Source organism: Callithrix jacchus, chromosome 2, assembly GCF_049354715.1.
Source record: "Callithrix jacchus isolate 240 chromosome 2, calJac240_pri, whole genome shotgun sequence".
NCBI classification, from domain to species: Eukaryota; Metazoa; Chordata; class Mammalia; order Primates; family Cebidae; genus Callithrix; species Callithrix jacchus.
In genome coordinates, this window is record NC_133503.1 from 65,324,227 (window position 1) to 65,343,813 (window position 19,587).

The 19,587-nt window shown below is 44.7% G+C and overlaps 1 protein-coding gene and 1 long non-coding RNA gene across 3 annotated transcripts in view; both read left to right on the forward strand.

The window, feature by feature from the left end:
* The first annotated feature begins 10,908 nt into the window (after positions 1 to 10,908).
* Positions 10,909 to 19,587, forward strand: part of ATP6V0E1 (ATPase H+ transporting V0 subunit e1) — a 54,967-nt gene continuing 46,288 nt past the window's right edge. For both annotated transcript variants that reach the window (XM_003732295.5, XM_002744572.7), the window contains exon 1: positions 10,909 to 11,076. In XM_003732295.5, the coding sequence (XP_003732343.1) occupies positions 10,973 to 11,076 (104 nt within the window). In that variant the 5' untranslated portion in view covers positions 10,909 to 10,972. The remainder of the gene's footprint in view (positions 11,077 to 19,587) is intronic.
* Positions 11,085 to 13,802, forward strand: LOC128931013 (uncharacterized). Its single transcript, XR_008479261.2, has 2 exons — positions 11,085 to 11,700; positions 11,882 to 13,802. It is a non-coding gene; the product is annotated as an uncharacterized LOC128931013 (long non-coding RNA).

Genomic DNA, 19,587 nt, shown 5'->3' on the forward strand with positions numbered 1-19,587 from the left:
CACAAAACTCAAGATAGGTTCTCTGACTTGGCATTGATACATTGAATTCACTGATACAAGGTAGACAGATACTGTCCTGTCCCTGAAGTCAGACAGATTTGGGTTCAGATCCTGCTCTTGTCCTTGGGAGATCATTTTTTCTGATCTTCTGTTTTTCCATCTATGTAAAAAGCTGTCAGGAATGGTGGCTCACACTTATAATCCCAGCACTTTGGGAGCCCGAGGTGGGAGGATAGCTGGAGCCCAGGAGTTTGAGACCAGCCTGTGTAACATAGTGAGACCCCATATCTACAAAAAAGAATTTAAAAACTAGCCAGGTATGGTGGCCCATGCCTGTAGTCCCAGCTACCCAGGAGGCTGAGGTGGGGAGGATTGTTTGAACCTAGGAGGTCAAGATTGCAGTGAGCCATGATGACACCATGGCACTCCAGCCTGGGCAACAGAGCAGAACCCTGCCTCAAAAATAAAATAATAAATAAATAAAACAGAGTAGGTGTCCACCATACAGCAGCTGTATACTCATTAACATGCTGAGCTATGTATCTAATGAGTATAATGAGTAGGTTAACCAGTGAATTCTGTAATTTGTATTTTCTAATTTGATTCTTATCTTTGTTCTCAACCAATACATATTTTAGGACTCCAAGAGTTGCATGAAAGTCAGATTTCATACTAAACTCATAGCTCCTTACTGTATAGTCTGATACCTGGTCTGAGCTCCAGATTCCAGCCATTACTTTCATCAGTAAATTTAAGTTATGATATCTTCTAGGAATCAGACTTGGCTAGTTTTCAGCAACTTATCCCAATGAAAATGATCTATAAGAACTGCAATCCCCTGTAGGCATCCAAATCATACCACATTGCTGCTGCTGAGCAGGTGAATAATTATGCATGATCAAGAGTAGGAACTAGGCCTCAAGTTGAGTTTTTCCTTTTTTTGAGATGGAGTTTTGCTCTTGTTGCCCAGGCTGGAGTGCAATGGCACAATCTTGGCTCACTGCAACCTCTGTCTCCCGGGTTCAAGCAATTTTCCTGCTTCATCCTCCCAAGTAGCTGAGATTACAGGCATGCACCACCACACCCAGCTAATTTTATGTTTTGGGTAGAGATGGGGTTTCTCCGTGTTGGTCAGGCTGCTCTTGAACTCTCGACCTCAGGTGATCCACCCACCTGGGCTCCTCAAAATGCTGGGATTACAGGCATGAACTACTGCTCAAGTTGAGTTTTAATCTTAGCTCTGTCAGTTCCTAGCTGTGTGACCTTGGGCAAACTGCTTAACCTCTCTGGACCTCAGGTTTGTCGTTTATAAAATGGTGATAAAACTAGTACTTACTTCATAGAATTGTCAGATGTATTACTTGATATACTGTGTATAAAGAACTGTGCTCAGGAAGGTCTAGCTATCATCTCTTAAAGGAGATTGGCAATGGAGTTCGTTCACAGGAACAGAGTGAAAAGTTTTTCTCAAGGGAGTTCAGACAAATACTGGTTCTTGAAAAAAGGGAAGGGTTTAAGGGCAATAGTGATATGTTGGAGCTGCTGCAGGAAATGGGAATTGGAGAATGCAAGATGGGTGGGCCTCCCTATCAAAGTTCAGGCCATGGGGTATTAGCTTGTTTCCAGGAATGACTGCATTATACAGGTTTGTTGTTGTTTAAGACAGAGTCTCGCTCTGTGGCCAGGCTGGAGTGCAGTGGCACAATCTCAGCTCACTGCAGCCTCCACCTGCCCGGTTCAAGCAATTCTCCTGCCTCAGCCTTCCAAGTAGCTGGGACTACAGGCATGCGTCACCACGCCCAACTAATTTATATATATATTTTTAGTAGAGACGGGGTTTTACCATGTTGGCCAGGATAGTCTCAATCTCTTGACCTCATGATCCACCCTCCTTGGCTTCCCAAAGTGGGATTACAGGCGTGAGCCACTGTGCCTAGGCCTGAATTAAACAGTTTACTACTGACCTTTTTATCACATTTGCAGATGTCCATTCCCTTGAGTGGTTCCCTTCTGCTATTCTGGGAAGATACCAAACTTTAAACTTCAGATAACTGCTTTTGAATGTCTGCTTTCACATTGTATAGCCATGAGATGTTCAGCCACATAATTTTTTTTTTTCAGACAAGGTTTCACTCTGTCACCCAGGCTGGAGTGCAGTGATGATTTCAGCTCACTGCAACCTCCACCTCCCAGGCTCAAGTGATTCTCCTACCTCAGCCTCCCAAGTAACTGGGACTACAGGCGCATGCCACCACTTCCAGCCAATTTTTGTGGTTTTTGTAGAGACGAGTTTTCACCATGTTACCCGGGATGGTCTTGAACCCCTGGGCTCAAGCAGTCTGCTTGCTTTGGCCTCCCAAACTGCTTGGATTACAGGCATGAACCACCACATCCAGCAGCCACAGAACTTTTGTTGCGAGGTGGATTGGCAAGTAACTGAATTTTCCAGGAACCAGACAGAACTCTACTAACCAAGAGTCCACCATTCTCTGCTGACGCTGCACACTTTGAGCAGTTCCTATCTGGTAGTTTACTAGAGTCTTTGTTCATTGGCCTTTTAAACTGGTATTTCTTAATACTTATATATGGTACAAAATAAAAATGTAAAACAAAAAAGTAGATGGTGAAAAGTATGTTTCTTTGTCACCTTGAGTCTCAATCACTCAGGTCTCTCCAGAGGCAGTTTCTAGTTTCTGTTGTATCCTTTCAAAAAACAGTATTTATTGTATTCATATACAATTGAATGTTTATTGAAATTTTGATCCATGAAGAAGTTCTCATGAGAAAAGCAGGCCATTCAAATTTAAACAGCTATGTAAGGTTGATTTATTGTCTGAACACCATAATTACAAAAACATGCACAAATAGGAAAATGTTCTTTGCCCATCAGAAATAACTAAATCAACCACGTTCTAATCTATTCTTAGCAGGAGGGCAGCTAGTTCTAGGACATGCTTTTAAAGGTCTCATCTTATGCAGCAGATGATGTCTGAATCTTGTGAAGTTGTGTGTAATTTAGGATCCTTTGTATGCTCACTTATTACTTTAAATAGGAGAGGCAACATGGCTTATTGGAAAGAACAGGAGCTATGAAGAGCCACATTCATATCCCAGTTCTGTCACTTAAAACAGCTATGCTTTGAACAACTTACACATTTAAGCCTTTTGGGGCTTGGCATGGTGGTTCACGCCTGTAATCCCAGCACTTTGGGAGGCCAAGGAGGGTGGATCACCTGAGGTCAGGAGTTTGAGAACAGCCTGGCCAACATGGTGAAACCCCGTCTCTACTAAAAATACAAAATTAGCCAGGTGTGTTGGTGAGCACCTATAGTCCCAGTTACTTAGGAGGCTGAGACAGGAGACTCTTTTGAACCCTGGGGTGAGCCAAGATCGCACCACCATACTCCAGCCTGGGCGAGACAGAGCGAGACTGTCTCAAATAAAATAAACCAAATCTAAGCCTTTTAAAAATCCATACAATAGATTTTAAAATATCTATATTCAGTGTTGTGACCATTAAATGAGACAGATAATTCAAATCATCTAGTCCAATGTCTGGCAGATAGCAGTCACTCCAGCAATGGTGGCAGTGGTAATAGCGGTAGCCATACACAGTGCACGTTCCATGTACACTACTGGGCAAAGGAGTAATAAAGCCTGATAGGGTTTTCAGCTTCCTCCATGACTTCCAAACCTCCAGAGTAGCTTTGAAAAGAGCTTTATGACAGCATAGCTTCGTGACGCTGCCTGCCTGTTTTTACTTATAGGACTGGGTTTAGGAAGGTTTTTACTTAGAGGACTCGGCTCATTGCACAACAGTGTTTCAGTCAACTCTTGTTTACTCAGTGCTGTTGGGGGGCCTCTGAGGCTCTTCCTCTAGTGGTGCTTCACAAACTTTTTGGTCTCAAGACCTGTTACACATTTAAAAATTATGGAGGATCAAAGGGACTTACATTTATATAGGTTACAGCTATCGATATTTGCCATGCTAGAAATTAAAACCACGTTTTCACACATTAATTTTATTATATTATTGTTATTTGAGACAAGGTCTCACTCTTCACCCAGGCTGTAATGCAATGGTGCAATTATAGCTCACTGTAACCTTGAACTTGTGGATTCAAGCAATCCTCCCTCCTCAGCCTCCTAAGTAACTAGGACTATAGGAGCATAACACCAAGTCAAAATTGTTTTTTGTAGAGTTGGGGGTCTCATTTTGTTGTTGCCCAGGCTGGTCTGGAACTCCTGGCCTCAAGTGATCCTCCTGCCTCAGCCTCCCAAATCACTGGGATTATAGGCGTGAGTCACTGCATCTGGCCAACATATTCATTTTAAATTAATATAAAAAGAGCAGCCGGGCACTGTGGCTTACTCCTGTAATCCCAGCACTTTGGGAGGCCGAGGCGGGTGGATCACGAGGTCAAGAGATAGAGACCATCCTGGTCAACATGGTGAAACCCCGTCTCTACTAAAAATACAAAAAATTAGCTGGGCATGGTGGCAAGTGCCTGTAATCCCAGCTACTCAGGAGGCTGAGGCAGGAGAATTGCCTGAACCCAGGAGGCAGAGGTTGCGGTGAGCCGAGATCGCGCCATTGCACTCCAGCCTGGGCAACAAGAGCAAAACTCCGTCTCAAAAAAATAAAAATAAAAAGAGCAATAAGAAACCCATAATATGTTAACATAACATTTATATGGAAAATGGCTGTTTTTTCCAAAACCACAAAAAATGTAGTTGGGGCCAGGCATGGTGGCTCATGCCTGTAATCCCAGCATTTGGGAGGCCAAGGCGGGCAGATCACGAGGTCAGGAGAGCGAGACCATCCTGGCCAACATAGTGAAACCCTGTCTTTACTAAAAATACAAAAAAATTGGCTGAGTGTGGTGGTGAACACTGGTAGTCCCAGCTGCTCAGGAGGCTGAGGCGGGAGAATTGCTTGAACTCAGGAGGCAGAGATTGCAGTGAGCCAAGATCAGGCCACTGCACTACAGCCGTGGCAACAGTGCAAGACTCTGTCTCAAAAAAAAAAAAAAAAAAAAAAATGTAGTTGGAAGAGTAACATTGTATTACATTTTGGGAAAATTCCTTAACCTCTGGCTCAATAGAAGACAAATGCATTCTCATACTACTGCATTCAATCTGTTGTGATATGTTGTTTTAGATGAACTATAGGAAGAAAATTCAGCCTTACAAAGAATCACAGTTAGAAAAGACCTGCTGGGAGAGTCTCAGGTACTCCCCAGGGGTCCTTGGACCACACTGCTCAGTCCTATTTGTTTTCTGAAGACTTTAGCACCTTGAAGGCAGAGAATATTTCTTCATTTGGTGGGTAACTGAGTGAGGACAGTTTTCATGTGATGTGTGAAAAAATGCTCTTGACAGATTGACTGATAGAGGGAGCTATAGGCCAATAGTAGCCCACATACATAATACGGAGATACTAACTTTTCTTATTTCACAGATGAAACTGACAGATTTAGACAGAATTGGTGTCTAAAGAGTTACATCCCTGGCCGTGGTGGTGGCTCACACCTATAATCCCAGCACTTTGGAAGGCTGAGGCAAATGGATCACCTGAGGTCAGAAGTTCGAGACCAGCCTGGCCAATGTGGCGAAAACCTGTCTCTACTAAAAATTTTAAAAAATAGCCGGGCATGTGGAACGTGCCTGTAATCCCAGCTACTTGAGAAGCTGAGGCAGAAGAATCACTTGAATCCAGGAACAAAGGTTGCAGTGAGCTGAGATTGTACCATTGCATTCAGCCTAGGCAACAAGAATGAAACTCCATCTCACACACACACAAAAAAAAAGAAAGAAAAGAAAAAGAGTTACATCCCTGCATTTCCAGACATTGCTTCTCAAAGAGGCTGCCTAGAAGATAAGGCAAAGGTTAGACACTCAAAGGGATCAATTCAAGACAAAATATTTGCTATGTTTAAGAAATGGGAAAGAATTCACAATAGCCAAAAAGTGTAAGCAACCCAATGTCCATTGATGGATGATCAGATAAACAAAATGTGCTATATACATATTTGGAATATTATTCAGCCTTAAAAACAAAGGGGACAGTCTGACACTTGCACAGCATGGATGAATCTTAAGGATGTTATATTAAGTGAAAGCCAGCCACAAAAGGACAAATGCTGTATGATTCCTCTTGAAGAAACCTAGAGTAGTCAAACTCATAGAGACAGAAAGTAGAATGGTGTTTTCCGTGGGCTAGGGGAGGTGGTTGGTTTTATGTTGGTGGTGGTGGTGGTGGTTTGTTTGTTTTTTGAGATAGAGTCTTACTTTGTCACCCAGGCTGAAGTGCAGTGGCGTGACCTTCTGCTCAAGCAATCCTCCCACCTCAGCCTCCACAGTAGCTGGGACTACCGGCATGCACCAACATGCCCAGCTAACTTTTGTTTAAATTTTTTGTAGAGATGGGGGTCTCACCACTGCACTTGGCTAGAAGTGGTTAAGGGATATGAAAAAGTTCTGGGCTGGGCACAGTAGCTCATGCCTATAATCTCAACACTTTGGGAAGCCTAGTCGGGCAGATGACTTGAGCTAAAGAGTTTGAGACCAGCTGGAGCAACATGGTTTAACCCCATCTCCATAAAAAATACAAAAAATTAGCGGGGCATGCTAGTGCATGCCTATAGTCCCAGCTACTGGGAGGCTGAAGTGGGAGGATCACCTGAACCTCGAAAAGGCAGTGAGCCATGATCATGCCACTGCACTCCAGCCTGGGTGATGAAGTAAGAACCTGTCTCAAAATAAAGTTTTAAAGAAAGGAAGAAAGAAGAAAAAAAGTTCTAAAGATTGGCCAGGTGTGGTGGCTCAAGCCTATAATCCAAGCACTTTGGAGGCCAAGGTGGGCGGATCACCTGAGGTCGGGAGTTCAAGATCAGCCTGGCCAACATGGTGAAACCCTGTCTTGAAAAAAAAAAAAAAAGGTTATAAAGATTGGTTACACAACAATGTGAATACACTTAATGTACACTTTTAAAAAGTTAAGAGACCGGGTGTGGTGGCTCACGCCTGTAATCCTAACACTTAGGGAGGCCGAGGCAGGTGGATCACCTAAGGTCAGGAGTTTGAGAACAGCTTGGCCAACATAGCAAAACCTTGTCTCCTCTAAAATTACAAAAATTAGCTGGTGGTGGTGCATGCCAATAGTCCCAGCTACTAGGGAGCCTGAGACAGGAGAATCATTTGAACCTAGGAGGCAGAGGTTGCAGTGAGCTGAGATCACACCACTGCACTCAGCCTGGGTAAGAGCAAGACCCTGTCTCAAAATTAAAAATAATAATAATAAAAAGGCTAAGATAGTACATTTTATGTTACCTATGTTTTACCATTATTAAAAGGAAAGGGCCTGGGCACAGCACGTTATATCTGTAATCTCAGCACTTTGGGAGGCAGAGGGAGTAGGATCCCTTGAGGCAGGAGTTCGAGACCAGCCTGGGCAAAATGGTGACACCCCATCTCTACACATACACACGCGCACGCACACACGCACACACACACACGAGGGTCCCTTGAGGCAGGAGTTCGAGACCAGCTTGGGAAACATGGTGAAACCCCATCTCTAACTCTCTCTCTCTCTCTCCTTCTATCTATCTATCTCTCAGGCCAGCATGGGGGCATGCACCTGTAGTCCTAGCTACTCTGGAGGCTGATTTGGGAAGATCCCTTGAGCCCAGGAATTCAAGGCTGTAGTAAGCTATGATTGCACCACTATATTCCAGCCTGGGTGACAGAAGGAAACTGTCTCAAAAAAAAAAAAAAAAAGAAGGAAAGAAAGGGGCCTGGCGTGACCTGGCGTGGTCGGGCGCAGTGGCTCACGCCTGTGATCCCAGCACTTTGGGAGGCTGAGGTGGACAGATCACTTGAGGTCAGGAGTTAGAGACCAGCCTGACCAACATGGTAAAACCCCATCTCTACTAAAAATACAAAATTAGCTGGGCATGGTGGTACATGCTTATAATCCCAGCTACTTGGGAGGCTGAGGCAGGAGAATTGCTTGAACCCGGGAGGCAGAGATTGCAGTGAGCCGAGGTCACGCCATTGCACTACAGATTGGGCAAGAAGAGCAAAACTCCGTCTCAAAAAAAGAAGAAGAAGAAGAAAGAAAGGGGTCTGGTGCAGTGGTTCATGCCTATTATTCCAGCACTTTGGGAGGCCGAGGCAGGTGGATCACTTGAGGTCAGGAGTTTGAGAGCAGCCTGACCATGGTGAAACCCCATCTCTTCTAAAAATAAAAAATAAAAAATTAGCCTGGCATGGTGGTGTATGCCTTTAATCCCAGCTACTCGGGAGGCTGAGGCAGGAGAATTGCTTGAACATGGGAGGTGGAGGTTGCAGTAAGCCAGCATCGTGCCACTGCACTCCAACTTGGGTGACAAAGCAAGATTACATCTCAAAAACAACAAAAAAAGAAAAGGAAAGAAGAAAAAAGGAAGAAAGAAAGGAAGAGGAAAGTGGGAGTAAACTTCTTTCTCTGAGTTTGTTCTGACTGATCTCATCCTTAACTACTCAATTCAGTTGCACAATTACTTACCGATCACATTATATGAAGAAAGTGCTTCCAGAAACAAAGATCAGTGAAACAGAGCCTATTCTCAAGGAGTTGGCCCTCTAGTAGAGGGTCAGTCAAGATACATATACAACAGAGCCAAAGAGACGTGCTAACAGGAGGAAACGGGTCTTGGAGAAGGCAGTGCTTGGACTAGAACTTAAGGACCATAGGATTTCTGCTGGGGCTAAGTTTTGGGGAAGCACTGTGAGCACAAGGAGACCAGCTAGTTTCCTACATTGCTGATCGGGTTAGAGGATTAGAATCATATCTGAAAAGTTGGTACAGACGTTGAAGAGTATTGGTCCAGTTTCTCATTTAATACAGGAATCCATTCTACTTAATGAAAGTAATCAGGAGGTAATGCAATGTGGCTACTGCAAGGAAACCATGGCCCCTGGTAAAGGACATTGCATTTATAGACCTGCTTTCTATCTTGCTTTCACTTGTAGGCTTTATCAAGCTCCTCAACCTCTCTAAGAACCTGCTTCCCTGTCTATTCCAAGCTTGGCACATACTATAATTAATATTATGTGAAAATTCTCAGCAAGTGTTATAAGCTCTGTTTATCAGCTGAGCACAGTGGTTTATACCAGTAATCCCAGCACTTTGGGAGGCTGAGGTAGAGGATCCTTTCAGGCCAAGAGTTGCCTTGGTAACATCATGAGGCTCTCTCTCTACAAAATATTTAAAAAATTAGCCAGATGTGGTGGTGCACAACTGTAGCCCCAGTTCCTCAGGAGGCTGAGGCAGGAGGATGGCTTGAGCCCAGGAGTTCCAGGCTGCAGTGAGCTATGGAACACCACTGAATTCCAGCCTGGGTGACAGAGCACGGCCCTAGCTCAAAAAACAACAACAAAAAAAACCCATTTTACCTTTTTTTTTTTTTTTTTTTTTTTGAGGTGGAGTCTCACTATGTATCCCAGGCTGGAGTGCAGTGATGCAGTCTCAGCTCACTGCAACCTCCGCCTCCTGGGTTCAAGCGATTTTTCCACCTCAGCCTCCCAAGTAGCTGGGACCACAGGCACGTGCCACCATGCCTGGCTAATTTTTTTTGTATTTTTAGTAGAGATGGGGTTTCACCATGATGGCCAGGATGGTCTCAATCTCTTGACCTCGTGATCCGCCCGCCTCGGCCTCCCAATGTGCTGGGATTACAGGCGTGAGCCACCGCGCCCAGCCCAATTTTTGAATTTTTAATAGAGATGGTATTTCACCATGTTGCCTAGGCTAGTCTCCAACTACTGACCCCATCAGCCTCCCAAAGTGCTGGGATTACAGGTGAGCCACCATGCCTTTCCTGTTTTTTTTTTTTACTATTCTGGCTAATTTCTACTTGTCTTTCAAGGCTCAGCTGAGGACTAGTTGGGTGGAAAGCCTTGTCTGGTCATCCACTTACTTTCACACTGCATTGAGTGGCCTGTTTGCAAGTCATCAGTTCCCTAGAATGTGAACTCCCTCAGGGGTGCCTGACTGACTTCTGTAATTCTAGAACCTGGCACAGTACACAAGATATACAGTGGTGCAGTAGTTAAGAGCTCTGGCCTTGAAAATCAGATCATCAGAGGTTGAATCCTGGCACTGCCAGGATTCAATGTGACTTTTGGCAATATCCTTAGCCTCCTCCCTGGGCCTCAGTTTCTTCAACTGCAAAGTGGGGATAATAATTATAATTACTTCATAGGCTGAAGTGAGGAGTTCAACACCAGCTCATGCACTTTTTTTTTTTTTTTGAGACAGAGTCTTGCTTTGTTGCCCAGGCTGGAGTGCAGTGGTGCAATCTTGGCTCACTGCAACCTCCGCCTCCCGGATTCAAGCGATTCTCCTGCCTCAGCCTCCTGAGTAGCTGCGACCACAGGCGGGCACAACCACACCCAGCTAATTTTTGCATCTTTAGTAGAGACAGGGTTTTGCCATTTTGGCCAGGCTGGTCTTGATCTCCTGACCTCAAGTGATCCACCCGCCTCAGCCTCCTAAAGTGCTGGGATTACAGGCGTGAGCCACCGCACCCGGCCGTGGGCTCATGCACTTAAACATCATGGCCCAGTGCCAGGCACAGGGCATTTAGAATAGTAAGTTACTATTGTTAAGTTCTCTTTATGTCTGTTGCACAAGTAGATGAGACTGTCTAAAAGGGCCAAGTTCTCATCAGAACACTTTGCTAAGCCCCTCGTGACCGAACCCCTAGCTCTGGGGTGAGAGACGTGCCTCTAAGGAGCTGCGGCGGGGAGTCAGCCAGGCGAGGGCGGGGCTCTGCCTGGGCTCCCGGAGGGATGGAGGCTGGCGCGCGGGTCACGAGGGTGCTCGGGAGGCGGGGCTTCCGCACGCTGGTCACGCGGTCCGCTGTTGACACTTCCGGGTGAGACCGAGTGAGGCTGCGGGGTAGGGGCTGGCGCTCAGGCGGCGACCATGGCGTATCACGGCCTCACGGTGCCTCTCATTGTGATGAGCGTGTTCTGGGGCTTCGTCGGCTTCTTGGTGCCTTGGTTCATCCCTAAAGGTCCTAACCGGGGGTAAGTGCGCGAGGTCCGCGTTGGGAGGGACGCGCGGTGAGGAGAGGGCTGGCGGGGAAGGACACGACCCCCAGACGGGTCTGAGAACCTGGCAGGGGCACCGCCTGCACTCCAGAGTCAGGCCCCCGACGCGGCGGAGCTCCTTGTGTTCCTTTTCGCAGCAGCTTCAGAGTCCTCCGACCTGAGCGAGTGGAGGACACTCAGGAGGGTGACCTTTGGCGGACCCTAGTTGGAAACGACTTTCAGGGGAGTTTTTTTTCTTATCATTGTCCTGGGTGGGGAGGTGCAGTCAGAAATGAGCAGGCCGAATCTGGGAGAAACTGGGGTTTGTCCCAAGTCGACTGTCTCCCTTTAGCCCTGCCTTTCACCCACAGGAGGCCTCTGTTGCCTGAACTTAAGAAAAGGATCAAATAAGTAAAACAGATTGTCCTCTTTGCCTCCCATGCTGTCGCCGTTGCCTACAGAACAAGCTTGTTCCACAACATTGAGCCCAGGCCTTGCATCTAGTGGGCGCCAGGAGGTAGTTGGGGCCTGATCTAAAGCGAGATTAATTACCAAAGAGCAGGAGGTATTGTTGAGAAACCCCTGCGTCATACCTTTTGGAGGGCGCTCCGGCTCTTGTATGTGAGTATAAGAAGTGCTTAGAATGATTGGCTAAAAAAGATTTTTTTTCCCCAGACTTCTTTGTTGATTAGAGAGCTCTGTCTATTTTGGAATTAAACTTTTTAACTGTAGTGTAAAATAGAGGGTTATCTTCAAAGGAGCCTTGAAACACCCTCTTTCTGGTTCCTCTTTTCCTTTTTAGTCATTTTTTCTCAGCTCAAGATCATGAGAAGTACAACTTCAACTGAAGTCAGTTTGTCAGAAACATCGATCTGTTGCTTCATTCCTTGGACCTAACTGGTGGCTTCATAGTGCCTGGTTTTCACAGTACCTTGTATGCACCGGAGGCACCCAGTAAATACCTGTTGAGTGGATACTTCTATTGTCTTTATTAAAAGAAAAAGATTTCTATTACTTCCTTAATATTTTGTGACCTGAACCCCTTTTGCTCCCTGAATACACTTGATTTATTAGTCTAAAATAAATTACATATTTTTTTTAAAAAAGGGAAAAATGGTAGATGAATTTTTATCGTTTTTAAGTATCAAATTCCTCCTCCTTGGTAACACCAGTTATATGGGGTCATCACTCCTACCTCTGGAGGTTGATGGGCAGAGTCAGAATTCTGGCATTATTAAAGCAATTGTATTTCCCGAATTTAATTAGACTTGTTTTTCTACTGGAGTTAGAGAACAACAAAGTGTTCCTTTGTTGTGTTTATATCTTCCACTGTTTCATTACCCTACTGTCTGCCTTTCTGGCTTTGTACTCAGAAAAGCATTTATTAATGTACTAATAACACTGACAATTTCTTTCTTAAAGACCACCCTCTCCCCTTCCTTGGGATGTCATTGCTCTTATCCAGGGTAATGAAACCCATCCTGTTTCCACTCAGTTTCTAGCCCTAATGAGTGTCATTGATTCAGGTGTTTGACCAACAAGTGATATATAGATGTGTCACTTTACAAAAGATACATTCTGAAGAATGTGTTGTTAGGGCTTTTGTGTGAACAACAAAGAGTGTACTTACACAAATACATGGTATACACCTAGGCTATATGGTAGAACCTATTGCTTCTAGTCTACAAACCTGTTCAACATGTTACTGTCCTAAATACGCAAATACCACTGTGTTACAACTGCCTATATAGTTGGAACACAATGGTATTTGTGTATCTAAACATAGAAAAGGTACAGTAAAAATACACATCAAACACTTAAAATGGTCCACCTATATAGGGCACTTACCATGAATGGAGCTGGCAGGACCGGAAGTTGCTGTGGGTGAGTCAGTGCGTGGTGAATGAATGTGAAAGACCAAGACATTGCTGTATACCATGGTGGACTCTAGAAACACTGTACACTTAGGCTACATGAAATTTCTGAAAAAATATTTTTCTTTCTTCAAAAAGAAGAATAGCTTCCTGTAACTTCCTGTAACTTCTTAGCTTCCTGTAACTTTTTTTCTTTTTTTTTTTTTTTTGTGATGGAGTCTCGTTCTGTCGCCAGGCCAGAGTGCAGTGGCGCACTCTTGGCTCACTGCAACCTCTGCCTCTTGGGTTCATGCGATTCTCCTGCTTCAGCATCCCAAGTAGCTAGGATTACAGGCACACGCCACCATCTCCAGCTAATTTTGTATTTTTAGTAGAGACAGGGTTTCACCATGTTGGCCAGGATGGTCTCTATCTCTTAATTTCGAGATCCACCCACCTCGGCCTCTTGAAGTGCTGGGATTACAGGCGTGAGCCACCGCACCCGGCCAGCTTCCTGTAACTTTTTTACTTAAGCTTTTGAATTCTTTTTAACTTTTGACTCTTTTATAGTAACACTTGGCTTAAAACACAAGCAAGGCTAGGCATGGTGGCTCATACCGTAATATGCAGCACTTTGAGAGGCCAGACAAGAGTATTGCTTGAGACCAGCCTGAGCAACATAGTGAGACCCTATCTCTAAAAAAAAATTTTTTTTAATTAGTTGGGCATGCTGGTTCATGCCTGTGGTCCTAGCTACTGGGGAGGCTGAGGGAGGAGGAATGTTTGAGACCAAGAGTTCCAGGTTGCAGTAAGCTATGATCATACCACTGTACCCCAGCCTGGGCAACAGTGAGATACTCTCTTCAAAAATGAAACAAGTCCAGTGGCAGAGTCTGGGAAGGAGGCTGCAGGTGCTATGTCCACCTTCATAGGCGGCAGGAAGAAGCCCCGGAAACAGCCCAAGAAGCAGGCCAAGGAGATTGATGTGGAAGATAAGTTTTTTAAACAAAAAGAGTAGATGAAACTGGAGGATCTAAAGGCAAAGGCCACAGGGAAGAGGCCCTTGGCCATAAGTAGAATTAAGAAATCTGGCAAAAAGCAAGCTATTCCATGTGCCTGAGGCAGTCGACAGTGACCCTTGATTCCATTTGTATTTAAACATCTGGATTACCTGCTATAACATCTTTTTTTTTTTTTTGACATGGACTCTCACTCTGTCACTCGGGCTAGAGTGCAGTGACACAATCTTGCTTACTGCAACCTCTGCCTCCCGGATTCAAGCAATTCTCCTGCCTCAGCTTTCCGAGTAGGTGGGAGGGTGCCTACCATCACACCTGGCTAATTTTTGTATTTTTAGTAGAGATGGGGTTTTACCATGTTGGCCAGGCTGGTCTTGAACTCGACCTCAAGTGATCTGCGTGCCTCAGCCTCCCAAAGTGCTGGGACTACAGGTGTGAGCTGCTACACACGGCCCCCTGCTATAACATCTTTTGCCACTTGTAGTCAGAATGAAGTGTTGTCCTGGAGCCTGTTGTACATTGTACATGTAAGAATATTTGAGAACAGATCAAAACACAGACACACATTGTACAGCTGTATGATTTTTTTTTAAAGAGACAGAGAGTCTTTGTCACCCAGTCTGGAGTGCAGTGGCTCCATCATAGCTCACTACAGCCTTGCCAAGGCTCAAGGGATCCATCCACCTCAGCCTCCCACTAGATAGGACTATAGGCGTGCATCACTACACCCAGCTAATTTGTTGTTGTTTTGAGACAGGGTCTCGCTTTGTTTCCCAGGCTGGTCTCCAGCTCATGGCCTCAAGCAGTCCTCCCACCTTGACCTCCCAAAGTGCTGGGATTACAAGCATGAGCCACCTCACCCAACTCATTTTTTTTTCGTTATATCCTATCCTGTAAGTTTTTTTCCACTTAAATTTTTGTTTAACTTTTTTAACTTTTTTGTTAAAAACCAAAACACAAACACACATATTTTGTTTGCTATGTGTGTTTGTGTTTTGGTTTTTAACAAAAAAGTTAAACACACATTGCTATGCCTACACAGGTTCAGGATCATCAAAATATCACTGGGCAATAGGAATTTTTCAGCTCTGTTATAATCTTATGGACCACCTGTCATTTAGGCAGTTGTTGACTGAAAGGTCATTATGTGTCCATTGCCAAGTTCTGTATTATCTGGGCCCAGTTCACAGTCTCTGCTGCAGTTCTTGCATTTCCTTCTCTTGGCTGGATCAAGCAGGTCTAGGAACAGTGTCTCTCCTAGGAGGAGTTGCTATAATACATTTTGAGAAGCACTGCACGTAGGTTGATGATCCCTGTGACCTTGAACAATTCAGTTAACTTTTTCATATTCCCATTTCCTCATTTTAAAATGGCAATATGCTTTTCTGTAGGGATTTTTTAAAAAAGGAAATATGAGTGCACAATTTAGTTAACTTTTCCATGTTCTCATTTCCTCATTTTAAAATGGAAATATGTTTTTCTGTGGGGATTTTGTTTTCCTGGGGATTTTTTTTTTAAAAGGGAATATTAGTGTTGAATTGCCCTACTTCCCCTTTACCTCTTGAAAATACTGAAAATCTGTTTGTTTGTTTGTGCTGGGATAACAGGTTCAAGCCACTGCACCTGGCTTTGGTGAATTTTTAATACAGGAGAGCATTTCTGATTTAAATGATGGAAAATATCTTCAAAAAATAAAAATGGGCCTGACATGGTGGCTCACGCCAGCACTTTGGGAGGCCAAAGTAGGAGGATCACTTGAAGCCAGAAAATCAAGACCAGCCTGGGCAATAAAGTGAGACCTGGTGTCTACAAAAACAATCTTTCAAAAATTACCTAGGCATGGTGGTATACACCTCTGGTCCCTGCTACTCAAGAAGCTGGGCAGGTGGATTGTTTGAGCTCAGAATTGAGCTCAGGATTGCTTGAACCTCCACCGAGGCTACAGTGAGCTATCTAGCCTAGGCAACCGAGTGAGACCCCTTTCTCAAAAAAATTCCCTTCTGCCCTTTCTTTTCACTGCCTCATCAGGTCCTGTAACCTCCTAATCACCCAACTTTCAGCATTCTGGTGTGCAGGGGTCTCTTGGGGAAGAGAATTTAACATCAGATGTGTCTGCTTTTCTCCCTTCTTTCCTCCTCAAAGGGTTCCTTTATTTATCTCCTTAATGAATTTTTTTTTTTAACAGAGTCTCACTCTGTCGCCCAGGCTGAAGTGCAATGGCACCATCTTGGCTTACTACAACCTCCGCCTCCTGGGCTCAAGCAGTTCTCCTGCCTCAGCCTCCTGAGTACCTGGAATTACAGGTACGTGCTACCATGCAGGCTGATTTTTGTATTTTTTAGTAGAGACAGGGTTTCGCCATATTAGCAAGGCTGGTCTCGAACTTCTGACCTCAGGTGAGCCGCCCTCAGCCTCCCAAAGTACTGGGATTACAGGTGTGAGCCACCATGCCTGGCTGAAGATTTTTTTAATTTATTTTTCAAAACAGGGTCTTGGCCAGGCATGGTGGCTCATGCCTGTAATCCCAGCACTTTGGGAGTCTGAGGCAGGCAGATCACAAGGTCAGGAGATGGAGACCATCCTGGTCAACATGGTGAAACCCTGTCTCTATTAAAAATACAAAAATTAGCTGTGTGTGGTAGTGCGTACCTGTAATCCCAGCTACTTGGGAGGCTGAGGCAGAATTGCTTGAATCCGGGAGGCAGAGGTTACAGTGAGCTGAGATTGTGCCATTGCACTCTAACCTGGGCGACAGATCGAGACTTCATCTCAAAAATAAAAAAAATAGTAAAATAATAATAATAATAGAGATGGGGGTCTCGCTGCGTTGGCCAGGTTGGTCTTAAACACCTGGCCTCAGCCTCCCAAAGTACTAGGATTACAGGTGTGAGCCACCATGCCTGTTTTTTTTTTTAAAGGGTCTCCCTGTGTTGTCCAGGCCTGGAGTGCAGTAGCGTGATCATATCTCAATGCACCCTTGATATCCTGGGCTCAAGTGATCCTCCCATCTCAGCCTCCCAGGTAGCTGAGGCTACAGGCATGCCAATGTGCCCAGCTAACTCCCCTTTTTTCATGAATATTTTCAAACATATAGAAAAGTAGGAAGAGTAGTATAATAAGTGCCATATATCACCACCTAGATTCAGTTATTGTTCAATGTATTTATATTTGCTTTATCCATGAGTGTGTGTATATATAATTCTGCTGAACCATTTGAAAGTAAATTGCAGTTATTGTGGCATTTCACCACTCAGCATGCAGCTTCTAAGACCAAGCACATTAGGAGCTGACACGTCAATGAGGGAGCATTTATATGTAACTATTAATATTAAACAGGCAATACAAAGGAGCCTCAACTCTTTCAGTTCTCTGAGATGGTCTTTTGGAGAAGAGAGAAGACAGGGAAGAGATTCCACAATGGGGCACGGAATGGGGGAAGATGAATAAAAGCTTGGAATTGAGAATCCTAGACATAACAGGTTTTGGGGGACATTGAAGGTACCTGCGCCTTCAGGAATGAAGGACTGATATTTGAACTTAGGGAGAGGTGAGAAGGATGGGTTGGAGGGAGTTACAAGTGAGGAGGTGGACTTGATTCTGTAGGTCTTCAAATGTTTTTATTGTGCGACTGTCAAAATTTATTTAGCACAATCCCCCATACATGTTTATATTTTATAAGTGTAATATATAAATTATGTATTTCAGACAATCTGACCAACTCTTAACTGATCAGTGCTGCCAGCCTGATCTACTTGGATTATTATAATTCCTCTCAAATGGTTTGCCTGCTTTCTTTTTTCTTTTTTTTGAGACTGAGTTTCGCTCTTGTTACCCAGGCTGGAGTGCAATGGTGCGATCTCGGCTCACCGCAACCTCCGCCTCCTGGGTTCAAGCAATTCTCCTGCCTCAGCCTGCCGAGTAGCTGGGACTACAGGCGTGTGCCACCATGCCCAGCTAATTTTTGTATTTTTAGTAGAGACAGGGTTTCACCATGTTGACCAGGATGGTCTCGATCTCTTGACCTCGTGATCCATCCGCCTTGCCTCCCAATGTCTGCTTTCTTTTTGCCCCTCTTTCCCCGGTCTCTTTCATCCCAGTAGAGAAATCCCATTAGAATTTGAATCAGATTTTATCAGTCCTCTCCTTAAATCCCTCCAAATAATTTCTCTTTTCACTCAGAGTCAAAGCTTTTTAAGAGTGGAAGTCCTTTCAGAGGCCACAGGGCACCTCTTTGACCTCACCTTTCCCCAGGATCCTTTCTCTGCTTCAGCCACACAGACCTCCTTCCTCTTTGAACACCAGGTACTTTCTCACCCCCTGCCTTTCAGATTAATTCTGCCTGGAATGCTCCGTCACCTTGTTCAGGTCTGCAGAGACGCCACCTCCTCAGCAAGGTTTTTCCTGACCATCTTCTAAAATTTCAGCCACAATCTCCAAGCCCTGATAGACTCTCTTTTTTCCTGCCTTATTTTCCTCCATCAGCACTTACTGACCATCTGGCATATATAGGTGGATAATTGTTGTTTGTTGTGTGTTCACCCTGTTTGTTGTCTGTCTCTGCCAGTGGCACATAAGCTTCATGAGGCAGGGTTTTTTTTTTTTCTCTTTCTTTTTTTGTTTTTTTTTTTTTGAGGCAGGGGTTTTTATCTATTTTGTTTACTGTTGTCTCCCCAGAGCCTAATACATGCTGGACACTCAGTGAGTGAAAATCTGTTGAATGAGTAAATGAGTGTGCCAATATATTAATCAAAGAAAATACACAGGAAGTGACTCATGCCTGTAATCCCAGCACTTTGAGAGGCATAGGTGGGTGGATTGCTTGAGGCTAGGAGTTCAAGACCAGCCTGGGCAACATGGCAAACTCCATCTCTACTAAAAATACAAAAATCAGCCGGGTGTGGTGGTGCATGCCTATAATCCCAGCTACTTGGGCTGAGGCACGAGAATCGCTTGAACCTGGGAGGTGGAGTTTGCAGTGAGCCAAGATTGTGCCACTGCCCTCCAGCCTGGGTGACACAGTGAAACTGTCTCAAAACATACACACACACACACACACACACACACAACTTCTAGGGGATGAGTTAAAAATAAATAAAAATAGGAGTTCTGGGCCAGGCATGGTGGCTCACACCAGTAGTCCTAGCACTTTGGGAGGCTGAGGCAGGAGGATCACTTGAGGCCAGGAGTTCAAATACAACCTGGTCAATATATCAAGACTCCTCCCTCCCATAATACTAGCCAGGCCTGGTTGTACACACTAGTAGTCCTAGCTACTTGGGAAGCTGAGGCGGGAGGATCACTTGAGCCCAAGATTTGGAGATTACAGGGAGCTATGATCATGCTACTGCACTCCAGCCTGGTGACAGAGATCCTGTCTCTAAAAAAATAAGAGTTACAATATTTGGTTCCCAAGTTCTAGGAGATGGTCTTGTTCTTCTTAGGGTGTGGACATGCCTCTTGGAAACCAAATGATGGATGATGGCGGGGGCGGGGGGGGGCGTCGAAAGTTTTTTTTTGTTTTTCTTGAGACAGGGTCTTACTCTATCACCCAGGCTGGAGTGCAATGGCGTGATCTTGGCTCACTTGCTCTCCCAAGTTTAAGTAATTCTCCTGCCTCAGCCTCCCGAGTAGCTGGG